The 12,291-nt window shown below is 37.3% G+C and overlaps 1 protein-coding gene across 3 annotated transcripts in view; it reads right to left on the bottom strand.

Annotated features, from left to right (window-relative positions):
* Positions 1–384: 384 nt before the first annotated feature.
* Positions 385–12,291, bottom strand: part of PGM5 (phosphoglucomutase 5) — a 66,815-nt gene continuing 54,908 nt past the window's right edge. For all 3 annotated transcript variants that reach the window (XM_424802.8, XM_046905724.1, XM_046905723.1), the window contains exons 10-11: positions 11,112–11,246; positions 385–1,941 (exon numbers count right to left, since the gene is read on the bottom strand). In XM_424802.8, the coding sequence (XP_424802.3) occupies positions 1,852–1,941; positions 11,112–11,246 (225 nt within the window). In that variant the 3' untranslated portion in view covers positions 385–1,851. The remainder of the gene's footprint in view (positions 1,942–11,111; positions 11,247–12,291) is intronic.

The following is a 12,291-nucleotide window of genomic DNA, read 5'->3' on the forward strand; positions in this document are numbered from 1 at the left end:
ATTATACTAGTATAGACTATTATTCATCTTAGATCTTCAGCACAGTTAATTTATTGTCAATAAGCAGATGAGACTATGGACAGTTTTCTTTAATACGGTATATAAGTGCATCATTCTTAGACTGTGATCCCTTTTACCTCTATTTCCATTATCTCTCTCCTTCCATTTCTCAAACCTGTAGTTTGCTAATCAGTGATGGATACAGAAAAATATCATATTTTGAGAGATAAAATTACTGTCCGAGTAAATGCTAGCGCAATCAGAGCTGAACAACACAGGAACCTTACAATTTCCAGACTTGATAAAACTGTGAACCAACAACAGCAGCAGAGGGGTCCCATTTTTGAGTGCCTCTTCTGTTTACAGTCAGTCAAGAAGACAGTGTAACTGTATGAAAAGCAGTTTTATTAGGATGCTTGAAAGTGCAGTGTGTCTTGCCAACAAGACAGAAATATAGCATTTCTCTTTATTGTGTACTCAGTGTCATAGAAATTTTTCGACAGAAGTGTTGAAAGAAATCAAAACAATTTCTTCTGCTGCAATGTTATATAAATTGCATTAGATTTGACAACCACAATGAAATGAAACACACTGCGAAGAGGCAGGTGGTACAAAGCCACCTTAACAAATCATACAAGTGACCACACTGTTCCCAAGGAAGCAAAGCTTTCAAACAAGTCACATGCATAAAGTCTTTGAGTTCTTATGCAGAGCACAGTACTGTAGCTAGAACTGCAGTATCATTTCACAAGCAGAAAAATGCTGATGTCTATATCCCCAGATGCCCTTCTCAGATTTATACCAGGTCATCTCTTCACTCTTGGCACTCCCTAACTTTTTGTTTCATGATCCACTGTAAGAAAAAAACTAACAAAAGCTGAGTCTAGCTGCTGAATGATACAAGTTATTTCTATGTAAATCATTAGTGTTTGTTTACATTTCCTCTTCACTACACACTTCACTTGCCACTCTGTGGTAAGTGAAACATGACTATTGCAAAGACTTTAAAAACTTCCATCGTAACTTCTTTATGTAAAATTGCTGAACTTGAAGCAATTGCCTTTCAAACATAATAAGCACCAGTATCATCTTCTGGCATGAGGAATATTGCAAAAGACAGCCAAGATCCTATACCCAACATATTGCTGCAAGGACACAATCAGCTTCTACAGCACAACTGCCTCGAAAGAGTCAAAAATCAGGAAAATGCAAAGGCACAAGTAGGACTGATATGTTTTAAAAGCAGGGGTAAAAAATATGGGATGACACTTTCTTTGGGAGCATGTGCAAGTGTGTATACAACACTGCTGCCAGCGTGTTATCTGTGAGCAATGTGAAAGACTGGAGAGAAGAAGCGATGTCAGATGAGAAAATGCTCACTTTGCAAAGCTTAGTACAGAGCCCTTAGGCCCCAGACATGTTTTGCATATGTCTCTGTAAACCAACAATAAGGATACAAGGATCCCAAACATGTCTTTGCTTTGCAGCCTCTCCCCCTCTCTCCATAACTGAAATTTCCCCAACTGTTATCATAGTATTCAAAAAAAGCAGTTTGCCTTTTCTGTCACACTGCTGGCATCGTTTAGGAGTTAAGGCCTTTTTCTGTTGTTATATTGTTATCTGAAATAAAGATATTACAGGTAAAACAAAGAAGTCAATACACTACTGTCTTTGGAGATCAATGTAACTGAATATGCTTGACATGATATTGAATTTTTCATTCCACCTCCCTCTATCCCCAAGAAAAGTTTTTAAACCATACAAGGCACAAACAGCTAACATGTTTCAGCAAAGTCCTGTCTTCTCCTTGCTGTTCGTCTTTTGGCCCTGGTTTAACAATCCTCTGCAGCTTCAGGTGATGACAGTGGGTCCCTTTCTCCCTGTCCTCTCATGGATCTGAGATATTTTCAGTGCGATCGCTATAAGAGGACTCAGCACAGCCTGAAGAGGAAGAAATGAAATGAATTACATACAGCAGAAATATCAAGAGACACATTACTTAAATTCCCCTTCTAACACAGTCTTATTTAACTAATATTAGTAAATCATTAAATAATCTTTAAAGACTTGATGCACTTATACTGTGTTGTGTACTTGATAGCAGTGTTGTGCCAAGCAAGCTTTGTGAAGTTTCACATTGATTATACCTACGCTACGTTTAAAAGAGAAACCAGTAAATACACCACAGTAATCATGTCTCAGTGTAACAGGAATAGAGCAGCTCTTGTGAAACCTACTGTACAAAATAGTGTAGAAATCACCTAGGTAAAATTATTTCCATTCTGATGAGTGATGTACTGACTAGGATAAAAGCAAGAAAACCAGCAAGAACTCTCAAGTTCTGGGCTACTGACTGTACTAAGTGGCTCTACATATGAAACTGCTCAGATTGGTGAGTGCAGATAAGTGTTAAGATAGGATCATATGAAAACCAAGTAAAAGGCCATTTTTTAACTAATAACTGAATCTTCTCCCCATTAATTATATCATATGGAAAGATAAACTGATAGAAGATGAGTTTTGTGCAAAAAACTTTATTTTCAGAAAATTATATATTTCACTGCCAAAGTAATATTCTGATTTTCTGACTCTCAAAAGTTATTCTTCTGTTCCAAACTATATTCCAGCTTTAAATCTGTCAAACAGTGACTCTAAACAACTTAACAGACTTCTTTTCAGAAGCTTAATGTAACCAGTTCTTAAAATCCGTTTGTCACACAGCAGTTTCTGACAGTATGTGGTATTTGCTTTACCCGTACAAATGGTCAGACTGTTAAACAGAAGTGTGGGGAGACAGACCAACTCTGCAAGCAGAGTCATGAAGACACACCTTGCATGTCATTGGCAACAAATGGGCTGGTGATTAAACTAAGTTATGTGCAAGTGTAAGCAGTCTGATACATCATTGTCCAAGAAGCTCCAGATTTGCAGATACCAATCAATTGAATAATGACCGAAACTGAATACAAGCCCACTGAAGTCAAATGTGCTTAGAGGAAATTAATATATGGAGTATGGATTCACGTCGTGAGCAGATCTTGCTGAAGTAAATAGTAGAATGTGCCAATTTACAAGGACTGTATCATTCCTTCCATCCCACGCTGTGGATTAAGGAGAACTGAAAGAAGAGCAAAACATCTTCCTCTGTCACTCCCCCTGAACTTCCTCTGTCACTCCCCTGAGAACACTCTGACCTATTTATTCTAAAAAGTACAGGAAAATTTAACAAAAAAAACCTTACTGATCTAGCTTTACTTGGCCCTCATTTCTTAAACATATGTACACTGAGGGGAAAAAAACACCACAACAAACAAAGCACTACTCAGTGCTTTGAACAAAAAACAAAATCAGATCATGTGACACTCGTTTACAAAAATATCTTAGCTGCTGTTCTCCAGCCAAATGGTTCCAATTACCATTAAAGTATTCTGCTGCTTACAATCATACTTGTCAACAGATAAAAACTTATTTTAGTTCTGTCCTCTCATTTGCCTCAACTACACTTTCTTCGTCTTGCAGATGTTAAAAAAGCGCATTTAAGAGCAGAGCAGAACAAGAAGGATGAAGAGACGAAGAGCTGAATATGTCAAACCAGATGTAGGTGAGTTTTACATAATTTGTGCATGCACATTTTCCATAGGTGTTACATTTATATTTCTCAGTCCACTTTAAGTCTCAAAAACAAGTTGTCTCATCAGTTTTATCAATGGAAAGAAATGTGCAGAGCTTATCCAAGACAGACAAATCAGAAAACGATCAGAGAATGGCAGCAACATCAACAGAACACAAAGCATTCTAGTGAACACAAGTAACTGCTATTCTCTTCCAGAGTTCTTGCATTTTTGCTCTGTCTTCTCTTACCGTATTTATTTGCATTTTGCATACAACAACAAGTTCACCAGCATAATTTTGGTCTCTCTCAGCTGTAAAATGTACCCAAGTGAATGAACAAGGTGTAATACTCAAAACACAGTGTCAGTTATTTATATACATATCATTATTTGTAAAACACTAAGCACTAACCCATTTGCTCCTTGTATTCTGGGACTACAGGGAGGGGCAACGGAAAGCCAACTAAATTAGTCATTGAAAGAACGTACTGCTGGGGCACTATCCATCAGCTAAGCCTTTATGTGACTTATGGTATATGGGCATGCAGGCACATGAGTGACTAATAACAAAGATGACCCTTTGGACAATAATTATTTCAGAATAAATATTCTGAAATTATAATGCCACAGATTTCTAGGCAGAGCTGGCATAGTACATATTTCATCACAATTCACTTCCCTAGAACAATTGTTCAAATTAAAGACAGATAAACAAGTCAGCACAGCATGAAGTTGTCAAAGAGGACTACAGTTCAATATTTGGAACTCTGCCATGACAAGGCATATGCCAAGTGTTTTCCATCTTCGCATTTTCTTTTTCTAAAAGCTGCAGTCAAATCCAAAATTCTACCTCTTCAGCTGCTGGTCCTTCATATTTAATGTCAATTAAAGTAGTTTTCCAGTTCCTCAAGGTAGCTTTGAGAAAAACATGCTTGTAGATTGAAATCACCAAAAGCTATACTTACTAGGTGGTGTTATTACTGTTTTATAAATTATGATAAGTCTTGAAGATTCAGGCATGACCTTGCCTGAATTAACAAGCAGACAGCACCATACTAGATCTTCTGCAGGGCTGATATATCAAGGGCTGAACATACAACTCAGCTCAGTGTGCCCGCCCAGTGCACATATGACGGTCTGGTCCTGCATTCCAAAAAAGCTGAAATCTCTGGAAAAGTTTATGCTGCAGTCATCAGTCCTAGAACATCTTAAGCCATGACACATGTGGATAACCTGGTTAATCATGGAACAACCTGTCTGGGTCTGTAACATTTACCAAACTGGTCGTGTTGATGCAACACGTGCTGAGGAGAAAAGGGAATTCATATCTCTACCACCTCACTATCTACATTGAACTACTAACTACTGTTTGCAAAGAGTAAATAAATAAACATAAAATGATAGTAAGAGTCAGGAGGACAGCTGTTCTGCCCCAGCAATGGAAGATGACCTGTACAAGGGGTGGAAAATACAAGAGGAAAATGAAGGCTGGGTGGTGTTAGGAAATAAGATTAATTCTTTTCTAGTATATCAAATAGTCCAGACTAAAACTTAAGTTTAGTTAACTAATCTTCTTGACTCATAAAATATTTCATAATTACTGCCACATGATATATTTTTCCAACATAACACAAAAACAAACAACTCCTTCTAGTTCCAACTGATTTGAAAGCTGTTCACTGGAAGGCTTTTGGAAGATCTGGAAGCCAAATTATCTGAGTAGCATGCTATAATGTATTATGCCATAGTGCAATTAAATAGATAAAAATCTCCTTATTCCACAAGCCTTCAAAGAAACACGAGTTAAAGTAGTAAGACTTAATATAAACTCTTCAAATCACATATAAATATCCAGCAAGAGCCATGTGAAAAGATGCAGTGTTTCAAAAAATAACACATTAGATGGAACTCTAAAAAACTGCAATAATGGTTAGAGGTTGTTATCAGTATTTTGACAGAACCATATAAACTTTTAATTTTATCACTATTAAATGATACTGGGGAAAAGGACTTACACGTTATTGATTCCAGTTCCCTGCTCTTGCACAAAGCCATGCTTGCAAGAGAGAAACAATCCCTTCATACAATCAATACATACATAGAATCATATATCATCTTAATCCTTTTATATACATTCCATGGTCCACCCAAAATTTTTTTTCTCTGCTGACATTCAAATGTCCTTTCAGAAATTCAGTTTTGGATGATGTTTTGATTCCAATTACATTTTTTAATTGGTTTGCTTTTTTTGGACAAAAGCACAGTGAAACAACTCTTGTGTAGGTGCTGCTACTATAGTGATTCTTTTGCTAACAAACACCTAACAATCTTCAACAAACGCCATTGCTTCATGTGTGATTCACTGTATCATACAGATTGAATGGTCTACAACAACACCTATTCATCTCTAGTGCAATTTAGGTAATGAATAATAAAATATTGTGAACAGAATAATTCATATGCAGAATAATTCAGATTATGTACTGCACCACTCCCGGAGTATTTAGCCTGCAACAGCAGTAAAACCATGTGGTTGAAGGGAACACCATTTTTGTAAATGAAACGATTCAAAACAACTCTGCATAATAAATCATTTCATTTTGTTCTTTGTATATGAATCTTCATGCTTGAATCTTATCCAAGTTCAATAATGTGTCCAGGTGGCTAGACAAGGGACAAGCAGATAGTAACCATCTGCTGCAATCCATAAATAGGGAATAAGCTGATCTATAAAAAGAAGCTATAGAAGAATTTAAAGGCCAAAAAATTCTTGTTTAACTACTTTGGGCCCATTCAACTTATCATCTTTAGATTTTCAGTGTGTGTTTTGATTTAGCACAGTCATTAATTCTATTAAATTTATACAAAGATCTATTCCTAAGCATAAAGTCTAAGACTTTACACAGAAGTTTGTTGTTTGTTATAAAGCAATAAACTTCCTGAAATTGTTAGATGGATGCCTGCTTGGATGTTAGAAGCCAAATAAATCATTTTTAAGAATGTCTTCCAAGCTATCTAGAAAGCAACTTTCTCAGTAACACACAATGATGAGGTGCATCACCAACAATAAGAAGCAGCAACAGTTTGCTACCCCCTTTTTAAGAGGAATGCTCTAGCTTTAGGAAAGAGCTGGGCATCGTTTCAAATACTCTGTTTAAGCCTGCATAGAACCAGATAGCAACACCCCTATATATATTGATTTTAAAGTGCTTACAGCAATAACGTACTTGGCATAGGACATGACAGTCATTTATCATTAATCGCTCCTCATTAGGAAGAACTGAACTAGTCAAGGAAAGACAGTAAATATTCTTACACTCCCAGGTTATGATGAAGCTGCTTCTGCCCATTTCTTTCAATTGACTATAGAGTAGTTAGTAGCCACTGCTATTCACATTTCTCAGTGGCCTTGGACTTTTAGTTATTAGCATATTTCACTACTTTCTCTTGCATTTTAATGTTGTTAACCAAGTAGCTGGCTATAAATTATTTGTTCTATGTGGAAAGTATTAACCAATTAATTATATGAAGATGCTACTAAAATAAGACAGTAACTAAGACTTGAGAGACGCTTCTATTCATTAATAGCTACTATTTGGCCCACATACAAATTCGAAGAAGAGTTCCTTAAGAGTCTTTCTTCTCTCTACTTATAAGACTACTCTTACAGAAAGCCCAAGGATGGAAAATAAACAATTACAGACCTGAAAATCAGCTTTTCCTCTAAGATCCATGCAGATATACATAGAACTGATGTACAATGAAGTATGAAGAGAGCCTGACTCAAGCACCCCTCATTTCAATGGTGACAAAATTAAGAGCACAAGTTTGAGGAACCCCCATAGTACTTAGAGGTGTATTAGGTTTTCTGTTGGCTATCAAATCAAAATAGGTCCTACAACTAGCACTCTCCCAGTAGTTGATTCTTGATGATACTGAGAATAGTTACATATCTTTTTTCAGATTGTTTTCTGGACAAGTATTGCTTATAATCCACCCTAGTTTCTTAAGCAACAATCACTGCTCCACTGTGCATCTGGATGATAGATAGTGCAAATGATGAACAGCCACAGTGAAGAAGAACAAAGGCAAGCAAGCAATGCTAAGACTGACTGGTTACATATAATGTGTATGTAACTACAAGGAAATGCTGTAACGTGACAAGCATTGCTGTTTATTGCCACTGATTCTATATCCAGAGTAGAACAACCATAGTCTGTTCCAATTCCACATCTGTCTATCCAGCAATTCACATGAATTGTAAGGTAGTTAGATACAGTCCTTGACTTTACTCAAAGAATAAACACAGAAAAGTATATAAAAGTTTTTTAAGTACAGTCTTCAGACATTTCACATACACAGTTGTTACACTTGGCTGAAGAAGTAACAATACTGAGTTGTTCTAAAAGTTGAGCAAATACTTTGTTCATTTTATGGCAGAATTCATATCCCAGTTTCATAATAAGAACTGATGAAAAGTTAACAGAAGAGGTTTCTTCCTTTTTGGAAGTTCTCCCAAACTCAGTATTTGATTTTTGAAGTTATAAAGAAGAACAACCTCAATCAGGATGGTGCAGCTCTACTGAACACAGATGATTTTATTCCTATTCAGAGAACAACTTATGCTCCTTATGGGAATAGTTTCAGCCATGCTCAGTGGACAGCCGCTCTGCATCTGAAGGGCATCTGTGAAGATCAATTTACAAAAACAAGGAAAGACTTGTGCTTGAGCTTGACAGGTAAGTGGCTGATGGTAAGATCAGAGAACCAAGAGAAACTGAGACTCAAACATTAGAATCACATGAGAGCAGAGGTTTTAGTTTGAAAAACCTCCTAACTCCACTGCCATCCAATAGATACAGCTGGTTCTAAATACAGTGACTGTGGATACAGCCCAGAACATTAACACAAACCCGAAAATGACTGATGGCACACAAAGTTTGATTTCTATCCCTGTTCTTTCATTTTAAGAATTTCTTCATTCTTTAATAGATTTTTGAAGATTCAGATTAATTTGCTTGTTTGTTATAGTAAAATGAAAACTGAATGGTTATCCACAGAAGTAGCATGAAATGGTATTGTCATCAGGCAGAAACGGGGCAATGCAAAAGCAGTCAACTCCCAACTGTCTATGCAAACAATCAAAAGAAGGTACTTAAGAAGGTGGTCCAGTAAGCAGAAGGAACTAAATGTTGAGCATCCTAGCATGAAATAATTTTCTTCTGTTTTATTATACAGAAACTATCATAAACATGGGATACGCACCTGGCTCCATGGACTTGTGACAGTCCAGTGGAGTAGTAGGTCTCTAACTGTTCCCACCTGAATGCTGGTGGGGGATCTGGAGCGCAAGCATTATGAGGAGTGGTTGAGGGAACTGGGATTGTTTAGTCTGGAGAAGAGGAGGCTCAGGGAAGACCTTACTGCTCTCCACAGCTACCTGAAAGTAGGTTGTGGTGAGGTGGGGGTCGGCCTCTTCTCTCACATAACTAGCAATAGGACTAGAGGGAATGACCTCAAGATGCACCAGGGGAGGTTCAGGTTGGATATTAGGAAATAAGAAAATGAATATACCATACCTGCAGGAAATCAGTTAGCAAAATTTCTGGAATGTCTGATAGAAAATAGTTTAGTAGCATAAAGAGAAACTCATTAAATCTATGGTAGAAATCTAACAAAAAAAAGCAATGCATGGTTCAAAAGGTTTCATGTTTGGAGAAATTTTGCATTTGCACTGCAGTTGTAAATACATGAGACTTCAAAAATAGAGTTCTAAGCTTGCAAGCTAAATGCTTATCCAGTCTTCCATGAAATATACTTAGTCCTCTTTTGTTCATTTCACAACATGACAGTGTTTCAGTGGAACTAATCTGAGAGGTGGAACTACAGTTTGTATTGTAAATTGTTTTAGGTGTCTTCTGGATTTCACTGAAACTTGCTCTCAAACTTTTATTTTCCTAGGAAGGAGTCTGGTTATGATGTGAGATAATTCTCAGATAGCTGCGAGTCTTTCCCTTACAAGGAATCCCTACACTGTTCAGACTCAGGCATCCTTAATTCCTGACTGTGCTTGCACTGCAAGGCAACCCTGAGATACCTTAACTAAATGATCCCCAGAAAATCTGCCCAAAAATTTATTAGTTTTTAAAAGATTGTTCTATAAAAAAAAAAAAAAAAAAAAACTGAGTGGGAAAAAAAAGAGAAATAAATCTCTTGGCAGACTAAAATTTTCCCAGCATTCAGGCATCTCAGGCCTTAACATTCCTGTTTTGTAACATATTACACAAATATGTACTAAAACTGCTAGTCCTACATTAAAAAGTCGACAATCCCACAAAAAGACATCCAGTAAACAGAGGTCAAAGTGTTGAGTGGAGGAAATCATAAAAGTAACCTTCAGCTTTTGCTGCAAAAGAAATTCCCCTGCTCTCCCAAGGGTCTGGGATTCACACAGATGCAGCTAAGGCAGAACTGGGCGTTAAGTTAGTTACCCACACTGCAGAGATGAAAGAAGTCTATGGAAGAACCTGGCTGGCAGAGAGGGGAACAGAAGAAAAGCATCACTGACTAAACAGAGACTGTCAAGATGCAGCGAGGGCTGGCTGGCTCTTCTCTCAATGCTGGGTTATTCTCCCTGTGTTATTCTCCTAGTGCCAGGAACAGTAATATGGCTAACAGGACAGAGGTCTTGCCATTCAGGGCCCAGTCCCATGATACTCAAAAGAGGCAAGCATAAAAGACCCAGAAATTGCACTCAGATACAATGAATAGTCCAGACCAACAGGCAAGCTCATGGCAATAGGGTAGGTCCAAGGTCAAACTGGGGAATCAATGCACAATTTGGGTCCAGTGAGCGGCAAGCAGGTCCACAGCAACCAGGCAGGGTCGAGGCCAATGAATAAAGTCAATATATCCTCCAAATTTAAGGCAACACCTGATACTATAGATGATACTGTCTTTCTGGCATTTGACTTAACCACTAATATCTGTAATTTAAACAAAAAACTCGCTTTCTCAGTGTGTAGTGTTTTCTTCAGTTGCCTGGACTAACTGAATGAATGAATGTATGAATACACACATACTTCTTTTCTCATTATCCTTCGACCTTCTGCTTCAGTGCTCCTCATTGAACTGATGATCTTCATTGAGCTGATAATGCATATTTCCAAATATCCACTTATGGTTTGAATATGCATTGTTACAACGATTGGAAACTCTTCAATTTCTCATTGGATCCCTGATATTTCCCTTCTGAGACCAAGCAGCAGCTTTCCCAAACCAAACATAGTAGGCCTGCTAATGCTTCCTGACCACTTAGCAGTTTTGGTATAATACTCAGAACATTGTACCTTTTGCACTTGGTAAAAACAAAACAAAACAAACAAACAAAAAAAAAAACATGTGATGTTCAGGCTTCTACATGCATCTGCTGGAGCCTGATTTTCATACAGTTGCAAACAGTCTATTCTTGCAGGTCTTCTTACAATGTTATTACATTACCTGTGGCTCCTTATTGTGTTGGCTAGGATCCTTCTCATAACTCTCTGCATAGATCCGGAGAGTAGCTCTCACATGGCTAGAAGCACTCATTCTAAAGATGAGCCTGGAAGCATCTGAAAAAACAATCCGCAGCCCCTATGGGAGAATAAGGAGTGTCATACATTAAGGTGGCAATACCTCTTATACATCAGTTTTCACTACTCTAAAATAAAACAATAAAGGAAGAACCATAAGGATACAATTTCACTTTAACTTTGGACAACTCATTTATTACTTTTTTCCCTCTCAAGACCAGAAACAATCTGTGTTTTCACTCCCAATCCTCCAATCAAGGGCTTTTTTACTGCTGTTTTTAGTGTCTTTCGCTGATTTGTTCTTGTTCTGTGCACAAAAGCACAAAATCACAAGTCTCTGAAATACTTATAAGATCAACAAAATATGGGAAACAGCTACTGAAGCAAAAGGTAGTTGTCAGTATTGAATAAAAAAGTCAGCATCAGTTCCCTGACAGACCATGCATCAAGACTTGATTACAAGGATTTCAACAGAAGTCTGTAGTACAGTCTAGGAACCCAACATGTGTTGTTAATTTCAAGTATATCACTTAATGTGCACTAACTGTGTGAAGATTTAAAAGGATTTATTATTAATTAAGTAGGAATTTACTTCAGCTCCTATCTCTTTTTATTTCCCATTCCTGCTTTCATACTGCACAAATGAACACATTCTTCCACAGGCCATGTACCTGGATCCACAGTCAACAGTCTCTCTGTAGAGGGATGCCATAAGGTAACCAAGAATGGCAGACAGGTAAATTTGTTCCAATTAAAACAAAGGACTAAACTGAACAGTTAAATAGTTGCAGTGTTTTCATTCTCTACCAGTTTTGCACTAACATACGTTCTTGTTCCCTTTCTGAAAATGGTACCATTAGGCTAAATTTTATCTCTGTTCTGCCAGTGAATTTCTATTTTCCATTTTAGTCCTGCTATTGGCAAATGACTGCATAAACTGAGCTCACTGCTAATTTTGTTGAACTTGCAGCAAACCATTTAAAAATGAGGGAATTAAAGAGAGAAGTATTTTATTCTTTCATCTTTATCAGCAGCCTGAGAAGGCACTGATGTTGGGAACATGGTGTTCCCCCATACTAAAATGTAAGTGCAAAAAGCCTTTGTTT

The sequence above is a fragment of the Gallus gallus genome, chromosome Z, assembly GCF_016699485.2.
Source record: "Gallus gallus isolate bGalGal1 chromosome Z, bGalGal1.mat.broiler.GRCg7b, whole genome shotgun sequence".
In the NCBI taxonomy this organism is placed as follows: domain Eukaryota; kingdom Metazoa; phylum Chordata; class Aves; order Galliformes; family Phasianidae; genus Gallus; species Gallus gallus.